The sequence below is a fragment of the Xenopus tropicalis genome, chromosome 2 (assembly GCF_000004195.4).
Source record: "Xenopus tropicalis strain Nigerian chromosome 2, UCB_Xtro_10.0, whole genome shotgun sequence".
NCBI lineage: Eukaryota > Metazoa > Chordata > Amphibia > Anura > Pipidae > Xenopus > Xenopus tropicalis.
In genome coordinates, this window is record NC_030678.2 from 93272835 (window position 1) to 93288266 (window position 15432).

General features: G+C 38.4%; 1 protein-coding gene across 1 annotated transcript in view; it reads left to right on the forward strand.

Moving 5' to 3' along the window:
- The first annotated feature begins 10327 nt into the window (after nt 1-10327).
- Nucleotides 10328-15432, forward strand: part of ulk2 (unc-51 like autophagy activating kinase 2) — a 75198-nt gene continuing 70093 nt past the window's right edge. Inside the window, exon 1 of the mRNA XM_004911627.4 lies at nt 10328-11756. Coding sequence (XP_004911684.1) covers nt 11667-11756 — 90 coding nt within the window. The 5' untranslated portion in view covers nt 10328-11666. The remainder of the gene's footprint in view (nt 11757-15432) is intronic.

Below are 15432 nucleotides of genomic sequence, written 5' to 3' on the forward strand. Positions count from 1 at the left end.
GCTACATTTACATTTTTTGTAAAAAATACATTACACCTTTATTTTACTTTCAAGTTTGAGATTGATGCAAATCTGATATGTTAGTAAGATATAATAATAACTGAATTCATGGCATGTCTAACAAATGTCTCACTCATGGTAGTCAATAAAAGAGAAACAGACCATATGCAGAATCACACAGCAAGCTGCAGTTTTGTACATATTTTTGACAAACTGGTTCTCAAACTGAGACAGTGCTAGAGAAGGAAAGCAAATGAACCCATTTACCTCCATATCATTCTGCTGAGCTCTGGTCTTCACAAATAAGTTCGTTCACCTCTGTGTCATGTGCTTTGTATTTAAGGGGCAGCAAAAGGAATGAGGCAAGTGAATGTTAAGCTTCTCTGCAATGCAGCTCTGCTGACACACAATCCGTCATGATCATATCTAAAACATTTGTAATTGAATACTGACTGCTCTTAAACCTTTGTGGGCAAAGAAAAGCATTTTTTTTTTCCTTAGAAAGAATAACAAATGATTTTCTCAGAAAGAAGCTGTACTGCCATTACATTGGCTAATACTGGGGTATTTGTGACAAAAGAGTGAGAAGTCTGGAATTTATTTATGTAGTGCTTCTACCTAATGGGTTCCAAGAAATTAAAACTACAAACCCATCATCCACTGATTTTGAGTTTACTCAAATGCTTGCTGTAGGTTGGTTTAACAATTATGGCTCATAGATTTGGACAGTGTTTTTTAATTAGAACATAGTACATGAAGCTAGGGAAAGTGGGTTCATATGATGTTCATTTCTAGTCACAAAGACAGTAAAGATGCTTTTACTATGAAGCCAGGTGAGAACCTTGCCTCAGAGGCCCTTTACCAGAGGTGACAAAAAATGACACTACTAACATTTGCAAAAGAATTTCTGGAAATGTAGTTCTTGTAGTATGGCAAAGTGCAATAGTGCACTCTACACTAGAGGCTCTGGCCCATTTTCTGGTGCACAGGAGAGATGGGGGTGGAGGTAGAGGGGTTTAAATCAGGTCTGTTGTCTCAGGTGGCAAAATAGCCTGAAATGCCCCTGCCAAACACGTGAGCTTGGATATGAATGTACACTGACAAGCTTCATATGTACTGCATCTTGTTTTCCTGAATTTTGTCAGATTAGTAGCACTCCAGTAATACTAAAACAGCCCAAAGCTTAGTTTGTATTACTGGGAAAAAAAACCCCATAAGGCCAGTTTCAAGAATATCTAAGACCATGCATGAGCAATTGCACTATATTTTATCTTAATTGACCTACAGGATGGGCTTTCAGGTGTCTCTAGAAGATCAAATAGACATTTACCTCAAAGCTTCCACAAACTAACCTTCATTTGGTCCCAGACACGCTTTGTTAGGGCACCATTTCCCCAAAGTGTGTGACTAATAGAGACCTGTAACACTGGGTCAGGGGCTGATGTGAATGCTAAAAAGTAATACACTTAGTAATACCAGGAAGGCATACATTTAAGATTTATATGGAGCATAAAGAGCAAGTTTGAATGCATTGCAATTTAATATAATAGGACTGCTGTAAGTCAACAGGAAGTTAAGACTTGGCAAATAATAAAGTATGTTGTTAAAAAGGAGGGACCTGCTATTTACATCAGATGTAACACTCAAAAGTAATTAAAAATAGTTCATTAATTGCAATACCACTTTCACATCAGTTTTAACCATTTCCAGACCCTCATAGAAGCTCTCCGTGTACATAAATACCATTCATTAGCATTTCTCCAACCACACCTTGTGCTGTTTTGTATGTCTGAAAATTGAAACAACAAATGAATACATCAAGAAGTAAGCAGACATAATTTCTATGCAGTTGTATCACATTTATTGTTGAATGCCTGGCAAATATCAGTTGCATGTGTAAATGAAAAGGAGAGCACCATCATGCAGATTTATTGCTTCATTTACTGCTTTATTCAGTCCACTGCACACAATATGTTTTGAACTGCTTAGTGCCCTTTCTCAAGTGTGAGATAAAATGTAAATATCTGTTACATTTGGTAACTATCAATATGCATATTTTACTATTTAAAATGGTGCTCTGTCTTCAATAAAGAATGTACTTCTTCCCAAAAAGGTTCCCTACTGCTCTTAGAGAAACTAAATCCATCTTGTATTTTTAGTGCTGGCATCATATTCTAATGCAGGTATGTATGCGCAAGTACTATGCAAAACCTCCCAACTTCTAGCCCAAATATGTCTTGCCTATTTCTGCTATCATGTTGAATCCCATTGATGTATATTTCCCTTCCCTTCTGAGTGCACTTTATTCCTCAGTTCCTCTTCTCTCTACCACATTTTTACAAGAGTTAGTTCTATTCTATATGCACCACATCTTTTCATCTATTCATTCATTGATACTGAGAAAAATAAGCCTAGCTTTCAGTTCAGCCCTTCCTGGGTAAAATTTTTGCTGACTGAATGAGTGCAGATCAAACTTCATTAACTTTCCCTAAACATGCTGTCTCTGTACAGATTTGGCAGTGTTCCAATGATATGAAATCAATATGTCCTAATAGAAAAAATCCAAGCTCTGCATAGTGCAGTCCCTCACCCATTTCAATCTAATGTGTATTTCTTTTTTAAAAGGGACTGCCCCTTTTTTCTTTCTTTTTTTTTTAAACACCAATTAAATGTATTTATTGTCTACAAAAGGTTCAACTTACAATTTGCTGGTATCCCCTTTGCGTAGCTGCACTCAGGCAGACCCTGTTCCTGTCAGTGGAGCTCCACAGAGGGGCTGATCCGCTTCTCTCCACCTGCAAATAAAACCTGGACCATGTGGCTTGAGTGCTCATAGCCTAAGAGTTTTGGTTTGTGACATTTCATTTAGCAGGTTCTGCCTAAAATACTGTTATCTATAATTGCTAAAGCATATATTGTGAGTGGGTTACACAAGGAAGTTGCTATTTGTATCTTATTGATTTTATTTTAGGATATAAATGGTACAGCTTCACTCTTTCACACTTTCTTTAGCGACCGCTGTAATACAAACCCGTGAATTTGTCTACAGCAGTCCCCTATAAATAACCATCATAGTACCTATGTCTGACCATAGCTCTGGAAGTGGGTCTGATTTGGGTGGACAATGTGGCATACAGGGCATGGTTAAGTGTGCACTATACATGGAGTTTCATTCTTCTTGGAAAGCAGGTAGTGGGCTAATAGAACGAGAGTCACTGGGAGAAGAGCCATGTTAGGTACAAATAGTAAAGGGTTCCACTATTTATAAATGCAGCCCTGAGAGTATACCCTTTCAAATATTCTACTCTCCCTTTTTTGGCTTTTTATTTGTTGCCCCTCTTGGTCTATGTACCCCACCTCTCCAGCTCTCTTTTGTATATTTTGTTATCCCATCTCGGTATACAAACTTCTTTATTTTCAAATGACCTCCTCCCCTTAACCCACTTGCATATATCTTAAGATCATCCCCATTGGATTCAGGTTTGCATAATATATTACTGCTGTAAAGAGTAGAATACTTTTTTATGCACTGTTTTAGGTAATTATGGGCCAGGAGGCACACACAGATCCTAATGGTAGTTTTATATAGCATTGTCAGAGTATCATTATAATGAAGTTTCCAATCAGTTCTGGGAGCACTGCAGCAAGACAAAAACAGCTACAAAAGAATGAATTCCTAGAACCAACAGTAGGTGGAGTGCTGAGACAAAAGCTTACTTAAATGCATGTAAAATCTTGTTAAAGGAACAGTAACACCAAAAAATGAAAGAGTTTTAAAGTAAAAAAATATAATATACTAGTGCCCTGCACTGGTAAAAGTTGTGTGTTTGCTACAGTAACTCCTATAGTTTATATATAATAAGCTGCTGTGTAGCAGCCATTCAAGCTGGAAAAAAGGAGAAAAGGCACAGGTTACATAGCAGATAACTAATAAGCTCTGTAGAATACAATAGTGTTTTATCTGTTATCTGCTAAGTGCCTGTGCCTTTTCTCCTTTGAATGGCTGCCCCCATGGCTACACAGCTGCATTCTTTATATAAACCATAGTAGTGTTTCTAAGGCAAACACACCAGTTGTACCAGTGCAGGGCAGCAGTATATTATATTGGAATTTCTTTTATACACTTGAATTTTTTGGTGTTACTGTTCCTTTAACTTAGAGACATTCACAACTAAATTGTAATCTACTGAACAGATTCTAATGAACATATCCAACACTGAATTATTGGACCTAAAATAAATCTTCATACTAACTCATTAGGTTTTTAGTTTAGGGTTTCTCTCTTACAACTGTAAGCTCTACAGGGCAGGGACTTCCATCCTCTTTGTCACTTAGCTCTGTGGAATCTTTAATGCAACTGTACTTTTTATTTGCTATGCATCTCATCACTTAAATACACACAATTTGCATATGATTCAGTTAATATAGTAGGTAATGATGAGCGAATCTGTCCTGTTTCGCTTTGGTGAAAAATTTGTGAAACACATTGAAGTCAATAGGCGTTTTTCATGGCTACTGTGCAACATTTTTTTGCACCCATTATGGGTGCATTTTCTCGGTGAAACCTGGCTGAGGTATAAACACAGTTTCTGTCAGCTAATACAAATAATATTGTTCTTTTATTTATTTAGATGGAACTGTTTGATTACAGAATGCAGTTTATAGTTTTAGAGCACATTCCCATCTATTGCCATATTTGTATAGGAAGCTGAGAAAATGAGTAAAGCGTATGAACCCAAAAAGCAAACAAAATGTTTGTGGGCTAATTGCAAAATGTGCATACTTTGACCTCAGTGTGTGATATCCTTTTGTCACCCGCGCTTTCTAGGAAAGAAAAGTCAAACAAATGTCATCATTATTCTTGTATATATATATTTTTTTTAAAGGTTGATTTTTATTAGTTTTTATAACAATAAAATTGAGTAGAAGGAAAGGAGAAGAAGGGAAGAAAGAGAGGGATTGGAGAGCAGACAGTTATTGTGCCATGGTGGCTGGAGAGTCTATCCAAGGAGACCAGATTTGTTCAAATTTAGCCGGGCAGCCTCTAGCGAGGTAGACAAGTTTATACAGTTCCAATTGCGAGTTGACCAGATTGATCCATTTGCGAAGGGATGGAGGTGTTGGGCCCATCCAATGCAGAGCGATAGTTTTTTTGGCATACATAGTAACATAGTAACATAGTAAGTTGGGTTGAAAAAAGACATACGTCCATCAAGTTCAACCATAAAATCAAGTTCAACCATAGAAAAACAGCAGTCTCATTAGTAATTTTGTATTCCTTCTGGGTATCAGTGTGTCCAGGGTGCCCAGTATGCAGGTGGCTGGGTTGAGTACTTGCGGTAGTTCCAGTTCTGTTTCCATAAATTCCATGACTTTATGCCAAAATGTTTGTGTTTCAGGGCAGTCCCAGATTAAGTGTAAGAAATTGGCCATATGGGCTTTGCATCTTGGACAGCTAGAAGAGTCTAACTTTCCCATATTGTGTAGTTTTTGTGGGGTAAGGTATGTCTGATGAATAATTTTAAATTGTATCAGTTTGTCTCTTGTGCTTATCGGGGGTTGGTATAGGTTGTCTATGATTTCTTCCCAGTCGTCTGGGTTCAGTTGTATCCCTGAGGTTTCCCACTTAAGCTTTACCCTAGGCCGTGGGTCATATCTTTTACTTATTAGGAGCTTATATGCGTTTGAAAGCAATTTGGTTTTGGTTGGTTGCATTGTCAGATGTTCTAGGTCTGAGTGTTGCGTTTGTGGTGGTTGTTGGAACTGCTTTTCACATAGGTGTTTAATCTGCACAAATCTGAGGTCTGACAGGCCGGGTCGAGAGGCAAATTGTTGCAACTGGGGTAGCGTGTGTAGTTCTCCACTCGAGTAGAGATGGTCTATACGTTTTATCCCCAATCTAGCCCATGATCCTGCTTCCGGAAAGGATGCAAAGTGTATTAGATTACTATTTCCCCACAACGGGGCATCAGGGGAGATTGAATCTGTTACGTCGGTTAGGTGTAGCATGGAGTCCCAGTATATATGTATATATATATTTACAGTTGTATAAGGTCCTCTTTCAGGCAAATCAGTTCTAAGAAGAACTGCAAACTTTTTAATTCTTTTTTTTTTTTAAAAATTTCACTTCATATTACTGTCCTTCTAAACAGGTCCATATATCTTAAGCCAAGTTTATGGACTGATATAGAAAATATGCCCCTGCCTATTTCTGTGTAGTTTCACTTACCTGTCATTTAGCCAGACTGAGTCACATTTGTCATTTCACTAACTAGTGAAATGGCTTAAGTGTTCCAATGGGCATTAGTGAATTTGTAGTTTTTCACTTTAGTATTTTGTTACCATGCTGTCTATTAATCAAAATAGGTTAATTGCACTGTTGTGATGCATATAATGGTTTCCTTGCCCTTGTCGATTTTATTTGATTAAGTTGTGGCCTAGCCATTCACAGGAGCAGGTGGGCCAAATCAGAAAGCAGTATATCTGGCCCATCGGTCAACAATATGATCACACGGAAGGTCTTTTGTATAACTGATAAGTAAATGAGTCCTGCTGAGTTATTGATCAGGATAAGAAACACTGTTTGACAAAACAAAGGCCAATACGCTACTAAACTGAGCAACCAAGGTTTCCACATCAAATGGCAACTTTAGCTCTGGTTAAGCTCATAAAATGTCTACTTTGTCCTTTGGGATATGTTGAAATATGTATAGGATATGTTTTATTTGAATATTGTTAATATGTTAATTATAAAACAAGAAATTATGTTTATTTTCATCTCCTGATAAATTATAGACCCGCCCCTTTCTTCTGTCTAATTTAAAGCTGTGGTTCTTTTCAATGTTTTCATTGTAAACTGTTTCATTTTCCTCTATGAATTGTATCTCTTTGTATCAAGGTTTGGCAGTTTACTGTCAAATGGGTATGTTGGAGAATTATTGTGGCTATACCGCACAACATCCATCACTACATGCAATGCTGCAGTGAGGAAGATAATGTTTTGTAGATGATTGTTATAGTGTGAGCACATTTCCGACAGTTATTTTACATTACATTATACTTTCATCTGATATCAATTGGCTGTGCATGTGTATCCTGCCTTATGGCATTTTGTTCCTCTCTAATGTCACATGCTGCAAAGAAGTGTAAAAGTCTATTCTAAGTTTGTACTGTATTTTATTGCTAGCAAAATAGAGGCAGGGTGCAAACTTTAAGGACTATAAGGTTTCTCTATTAGGCAGAAGTTTTAAATTAGGTTGTTTTTGCCGTATCCAGTTTAATACAGTAAGTAACTATAACATGCTAATGTGACATGATTGCAAGAGAAGGGGTGAGGGAAGTATGTTTTATGTAACCAAAGAAAACCAAAGCAATGACAGAAAAACATGGAATCCTTTTCAGGTTATTAATAAAGCATTTCTTTAAGTGTTGAACTTTCTTATACACATAATGATGTTTTACCACGTCATAGTTCCAATATTTTTTTTCTCTTTCCCTTTCTTCCATTTTGGACATATATAGATTTAATAAGCTGGTACAGGTATGGGATCCCTTATCCGGAAACCCTTATCCGGAAACCCTTATCCAGAAAGCTCCAAATTACGGAAAGCCCGTCCCCATAGACTCCATTTTAATCAGTTATTTTGAATTTTAAAACTGATTCCTTTTTTCTTTGTAGTAATAAAATAGTACCTTGTAACTGATCCCAACTAAGATATAAATAATCCTTATTGGATGCAAAACAATCATATTGGGTTTAATTAATGTTTTATTGATTTTTTTAATAGACTTAACGTATGGAGATCCAAATTACAGAAAAACTCCTTATCCGGAATACCCTTGGTACAAAGGTGGATGTGAGACGCAAACTGTTAAGGTTCTGCCTGGTTTAAAATCCATGTTTTGCAGTTTGTTTTCAGGCAATGTGTCTTAAAGGGACAGTAACACCAAAAAATGAAAGCGTATAAAAGTAATTACTATATAATGTAATGCTGCTCTGTACTGGTACAACTGGTGTGTTTTCCTCAGAAAGACTACTATAGTTTATATAATAAAGCTTCTGTGTAGCCACGGGGGCAGCCATTTACAGGAGAAAAGGCACAGGTTACTTAGCAGATAACAGATAAAACCCCATTATATTCTACAAAGCTTATCTGTTATCTGCTATGTGCCTGTGCCTTTTCTCCTTTTTCCCAGCTTCAATGGCTGCCCCCGTGTTGACATAGCAGCTCATTTATATAAACTATAGTAGCGTTTCTGTTGCAAACTTACCAGTTTTACCAGCGCAGGGCAACTGTACATTATATTTTAATTACTTTAAAAACACTTTCAGTTTTTGGTGTTACTGTTCCTTTAACAATAGCAACTACTTATACGTGTGGTCACTTGTAGAAACAAGGTGTACAGAGTGTGATTTAATTAAGTCAGTACAGACACAAGCAATATCAGGTTTTGCTATCCTTCAGCTGTTGCCGATATGGTCTTGCTCTGCCAGTGGTAAGCCACACTTGTCATGTTCCTTTCAAATTTAAATGATAATGTTGTACTGACATTTTCATTAAAGTTTACATCAATGTCTCCTGTGTTATTGTGAGTAGTACAAGCCTCACAGTCTGAATGCAAATCATCAGAAATACTACACCTTTTTCCAGTTTAAATGTTTTTAAAACACATAAGTGTGACTTGGAACAGAAATGATCTTTAAACAGTCACAGTCTGTTAAAAGTCATACGTCTGTGTTTTAAAAACATTTACACTGGAAAAAGGTGTAGCATTTCTGACGATTTGCTTTCAGACTGTGAGACATTTACACTGTGTAAAACATGTTTTTTTTTTATAGATATTAAAGTGCTGTTTCAGTCGGGGCACTATTCAGGTCACTTTTGTAATTTAGTCACATTCAGACCCTAGAATGAAGAATTGTTTTATATATTTTAACAATCTACTTGAGTCAAATCTTTCTTATCTTTAAGGAATTGATGCTTCTTATAATGAATTGTTGGCTGTACCTGGGCCGACGCAGTGGTTTCAGGCTCAGCCACAACTATCAGATTTTTTAAGCATGGGGTGGATTCTTGGCCTAATAAAGGCAGGCTAGGAATCCGCTCCTGGCCAAGCTGGCCAGGCACCCTAGGAAACCCGGCCTTCCACCTCTCTTCCCCATCGCTCATACACGAACATGCACATGTGCACAGGAATATTGTAGAAGTGGGAGCCCAAGGTTCACAGACGCCATGCAGGGGGGGGGAGCGCCAGGAAATCAGCAGTGGAGGTAAGAGATCCAGGACTAGGGCTTATCAACCTGCAGAGCCCCCCTCACAGTTGCCACTGTGCCCCTTCTGTCTACCCCTAGTTTCGGCCCTGGGCACTAGCCTAAAATCCCAGTATATCTTAAGAGCAATTTTACGTACAAATAGGAGAAATAATTTAAAGAGATGCTTTTTTGCAGTATGTTCAGTACCATACTGTCCTAGTATTATGATTTTGGGGTCCTACAGACACAGAGTAGGAAAAATCCTGTTCAGCTTTTGGCTCTTTGTTACCAGTTGGTGTAACTGACTGAAAAATCATCTACATACTTCAGACTTGGGGAAATGCTTATTAAAGAGTGAAATTAGGACGCACCAGAGTGAAATTTTGCTGTTCTATATTTCTATAGGATTTTTAGAGGTGTATTTATTAAATGGTGGAAATTCATTTTCCTACAAATGAATATATATCACTCTTAATATACTGTAGGTCCCTTGACTTCTCAGGTGGTCCTCCATGACATTTCAAACACTATAAAGAAAACACCCCAGGTGAAAAGATGTTTTGAAAGGAATCACTTCTACATTCCAAAAATGGTAATACATTTTTTTGTGTGCAACTTAAATAATTTATATCACCACCCATTAGTATAAACAGAACGCATGGTAATAACATCATATCAGACTCACTTTTCACATAAAAGTTCAGTTTTATTAGATACTATTCAGTTGGGACATTTAGGCTAACTGTACATCACCAAACTCCCTGTGACTATCAGTAGCACTGTTAAAAGTCTATTGTTTACATGCGCCTAAGCGCACTATTGCACGATAACCAGAAACACATCGGCTCAGCCCTAGCAACAGTAATGTGCCAGTACCCACGGCACACAGCCTGTCACAGAGCAGCTACGGATCACCCACCCTGTCACTGTCCTTGCCTGACACAGAGCGGAAATGAAGTCAGTGGGAAAATAAGAACATGCAAGGGCGTGCTATCCCTCCGCCTGGATTCATTCAAGTCTTTTCATCGCAAAAGAGCCTGTCAAAAAAAAAAAAGTAGGTCAGTAGCCCAAAGATTCATCAATTACCTAGTCAAATGTATAGGTTGGATACATTGCGTCTAATTTGTCTTACTAATGTCAAGCTATCGTGAAACAACCAGTTTCCTCCTGAAAATCCCATGAAAGAATTGCGCACTCTTTTTGTTGAGCGGAATGATACGAAACAGGGGTTGCTGTGCGTCCTATTAATGCAGTGTCGCAGCGCTTCTGACGTTAGTGAGAACTGAGGCTTACTGAGGGAGAGGACGGAGAGGCGGAAGGAACACAGCCCATCTGTTTACAAGGTGTATTACCAGCAGCCCTGGATTAAAAACAACTTGGAGCTATACATCAATCATCAAATAATAAATGTAACCAGCTGTAAAACTTTCTTATTCTTTGCACTATCTTGTGTCCGTATTGTTATTTGTGGTACAAGCTGCCGGGCGAGAAATACAAAGAAACAAGACGACTCCCTGCTGTCAAGATATATTATGATTATTTGTTACCATTTAGCTTTGCAGCGAGCCCAAAGCATGTACAGCTGGAGAAACTGTCATCAAGCATTACCCTGAAGAATCCCTCAAAACACAGGGTTACAATAGATTCAGCCCCCTAATGTTACAGCTGCTCCCCTCCCAGTGTGTCTGTGAAAGGGTGGAGACACTGGCTGTCACATTACAATCTGCACAACATGTTTTGACTTCTACATTGTGTCACAAAGACAATTGCACCTATGTATTGTGTATCCATGTGTTTTACCAGAGGCATGAGATGACAGGAAGAGTATGAAATCCTATCTGGTCATCGAGTCAGGAAACTTACACCAGCATCTTGCAGCAGGAACACCAGCACTTGCCTGGGACCAAGCCCATCTCAGGATTGCCAGTAGTATCTTCCTGGGGGCTCTGTGCAAAAATAAATAAACACTGTTCTAAATTCTGAAGCATACAGCATTTTTCCTTGACATTTTCCAACAAATCCTGACTTATGAGTAAGTAAAAAAATTATGAAAATCAATTTTGCACCGTTTACATGCTCATTGTGCTGGGACACTAAGAGATTCCTGATACATTTCTGACCGTGGATTTATAGATAGATGGTCCATCATGTTGATGACTTGAGGCATTACAAATCTCACCGTCCCATTTGTGCTTTTGGTTTTTAATGATCGTCCCAAAAAATCCATTGACTTAAGCACAGCAAATTAGAGGGGATGCACAGAATGGTAGCACTAACATTTCTGGACAAAATATACAGTTTTAAGAAAGAAACATCACAGTTAATTTTGGCGTTGTGGAAGGAGCAAAATTGCCACAGAATAAACTGTAGATCGGAACCCTGAATGAGCTTCTCTGTGCCTGCAACCTGAAGGATGGAGGTGGTGGGAGATTTTGAGTACAGCAGAAAGGATCTTATTGGCCATGGGGCATTTGCTGTGGTATTTAAAGGGCGCCACAGAAAGGTAAGGATGTTGTAAAATGTATTTTGCATTTTAATTTTCCAATTATGGTACATATATTGGCTGGTTACCACCTTAATATTATTTTGTTTGCATTTTTGCACAACTGTTAAAACAGAAAAATAGGTATTATGTTGTGTGGCTGTGTGTCTGGAGCATGACCCTCCAGATTTAGGCAACATATCTATGTTGCATTTATATACAGTGACTATGTATCTTTAAAGGACCGTAGACCATAAATGCCTTATAACAGTGGGTTACAGACTGGATCAAACTTCTTCATAGTTTGTGCCACCTTAACTCATAACTAAGTTACAGCTATATGAAAACATTGTTGTGTAATTAATTCTGCTAATATTTTAAGAGTTGGACCTTGGGGGGTAACACTTTCCCTAAAACTCTTCCTCACTGGCCTTGGTTAGACTGTCAAGAATATCTGGAAGAATAAAATAAGTGTTCACCTTAAATCCTACCTAGCTCTCAGTCTGAACATTTAGAAGAGCAAAATTAGATTTATCTCTAAGCTCATCTAACTGATCTTTAGACTGGACAGTTAAGGTTACAATATTTAGAACAGCAAAACCTGGCCAATGAAGTTTTCGCTAACAGGAGCACAGGCCCAGTGTATCAGGTAAGCAATTACAAACACTGTGGGGGCCTAACATTTGGTGGTTTAGACTCCTCCTCCTCCTCCTCTAAGGTATACTGTAGAGGAGATTGTAGGAAGCCAGATGTTTGACTTGTGTATAATGCTCTCACGGGTAACTTGTTTAGAAAACTCTTGACCTTTGTCACAACAGCTGGCTCATATCTATATTATTAACGGCATATTTGCAGACAATAGGCTTTACTTAATGCAAGATGACTTCTGTCTAAATTCTAATCTCGGTGATTCCTCCCACACTTTAAAGCAAATAAGAAGGTTAATTGGCTCCTCATAAAACTGATCATAGATTGTGTAAACATGGCCATACACATTCAGGTTTTAGCCTTCTTCCAATGAACAGTGCGTTTATGGCCAGATTAAGTGTGATAGAGATTTTTGATTCTAATCTCCACAGGTGAAAGGACTAATGTGAACAATATGCAGTCTTTGTAAAGTGCTGTAGAATATGTTATATAACTAAAGAATAATAATTTGTTAGCATTTTATCATACTAACACATTTAAGTGTTAATATCAACAGCTTATGTAGCCAACAGTATCCCTCAATTCCTCAAGTCCAGGAAAGGTTAAGACTTGGCTTTCTATTCTTTTCAGTTTGCTTGATCAAGCAGTCTTTCCCTCCTGCCTTTGTTTTGAGACAAGGCGATGCAGCTGGGCTGATGTTGCAATACTAATTTGCTTTCCTGCCTGCTTAAAACCACAAATGCCATACCTTTTTTGAACCTCTTAAATTAATGTTGCTGTTCTAATGGAACCCATTCTGAGTTCTCAAGACTCTACTAAGAGGCAGGATTTTCAAGGAAGGATTTTGTTTAATGTTTATTAACATTTATCAGAATGCAAAAATCAGCTTTACACACATACTGACCTGAAATATTAACATGATGTTAAAGGGGCAGTAACACCAAAAAATGAAAGTGTATAAAAGTAATTACTATATAATGTAATGCTGCACTGGTACAACTGGTGTGTTTGCCTCAGAAACACTACTATAGTTTATATAATAAAGCTGCTGTGTAGCCACGGGGGCAGCCATTTACAGGAGAAAAGGCACAGGTTACTTAGCAGATAACAGATAAAACCCCATTATATTCTACAAAGCTTATCTGTTATCTGCTATGTGCCTGTGCCTTTTCTCCGTTTTCCCAGCTTCAATGGCTGCCCCCGTGTTGACATAGCAGCTCATTTATATAAACTATAGTAGCGTTTCTGTTGCAAACTTACCAGTTTTACCAGTGCAGGGCAACTGTACATTATATTTTAATTACTTTAAAGCTCTTTAATTTTTTGGTGTTACTGTTCCTTTAATCCCCTCTTTGCTGCTAAAACACACTTTACCCTTCGCTCTTCTGGGAAGGCTTCCACTAGTTGTTGAAACATTGTTTGCTTTGTTCATATGTTAAAGGTTGGGTACTAATGTTTCAGACATGCAAGTTAGGAAGCACCAAAAGAGGAAGTTAAAAATAGGCCCTTGTCTGGTCTGCACCCCCTGATGCTGTAGTCTGAACCTCTTGTCTGAAGTGCTTGCCGAATGAGCACAAAGGGGTGCAGTCTTGCACCCTTTAGGGATTTGCACTTCTTACTCTGGTCTATTGTAAATTACCCATACTTTATGGCTTCATTTTAGTGATGCACCGAATCCACTATTTTTGGATTCGGACGAACCCCAAATTCTTCATAAACGATTCGGCCGAATACCGAACCGAATCCTAATTTGCATTTGTAAAATAATGTGTAAAAATTTTTAACTTCAGTGTTTATGTGACAAAAAGTCACTTGATTTTAAAGATTTGGATTTAGTTTGGCCAGGAGTGTGGATTCGTCTGAATCCAAATCCTGCTGAAAAAGGCAGAATCTTGGCCAAATTCCGAACCAAATCCTGGGTTTGGTGCATCCCTACTCCATTTAAGAAAAAAAATTAAGATAAACTGGCATAAGGTACCTCATATTGTAAAATATAAGAATATTATAAGTCATTAAAGGAGAAGGAAAGTCAAAGTCACTTGGGGGTGCCAAAATGTTAGGCAACCCCAAGTGACTTCAATAGCCTACCTTTTACCCCGGGCTGGTGCCCCTGTTCAGAGAGAACAGCACCAACCCGGGGTAGCAGCGATCGCTTCCTCATTCCTGGGACACTGCATGCGCAGTAGAGTGAAATGCCGAACTTTAACAGAGAAGTCGGCTTTTCACTCTACTGTGCATGCACCTGTCCCGGACAATCAGCAGCAGTGCGAATAGGAAGGAGGAAGTGCTCGCTACAGGTTCCCCGGGTACCCCCGGGTTTTCTCCTAACAGGGGCACCAGCCCGGGGTACAAGGTAAGCAATTAAAGTCACTTGGGGGTGCCTAACATTTTGGCACCCCCAAGTGACTTTGCCTTTCCTTGTCCTTTAAGGAGTTTGATGACTACAGGAAGGCAGACTATTTTACAGTAGGGGCAACATTATTTTTTATAAAAATAGCTTTTATTGATTTTTATAAAAAAAAAACCAAGCAGGAATATAGTTTGCAAAAATCACAATCTCAATATAACCCTTTAGTTGTTCCAAAACACAGGTTAGGGTGGGAGAGAGGGGTAGTGTTAGTAGGGGCAAACAGGGAGCAGCAAGGGTTAACTCTGATTTGCTCATATTGTGGAGTCACTAATATAACCCAACTATAAGTCTTACTAAACATGTTGCTGAGTCTTATCTAGATTTCTGGTGGGGGCAGCATATCTCAACATAGTTCAAGCAGTTGTGCTCGCCTATAAAATCCAGAGTGCTGTGTTATGGGTTTTCCACCCAGGGTTGTTTTTGCCGCTTTGATGACTTGCATTGTAGTAGGTGGTATATGGGATTTCCATATTCTAACAATTAAAATGCTTTAGCGAAGTCCAAGTAGATGATATCCAATGCCATCGAGTCAAGGTTCCTGCTCACCTCCTTATATAAGGCAATTAAATTAGTCTGGCAAGATCTGTTACGCATACACCATGCTGACACAAACACATAGTATTGTGATTTGCAATGTAT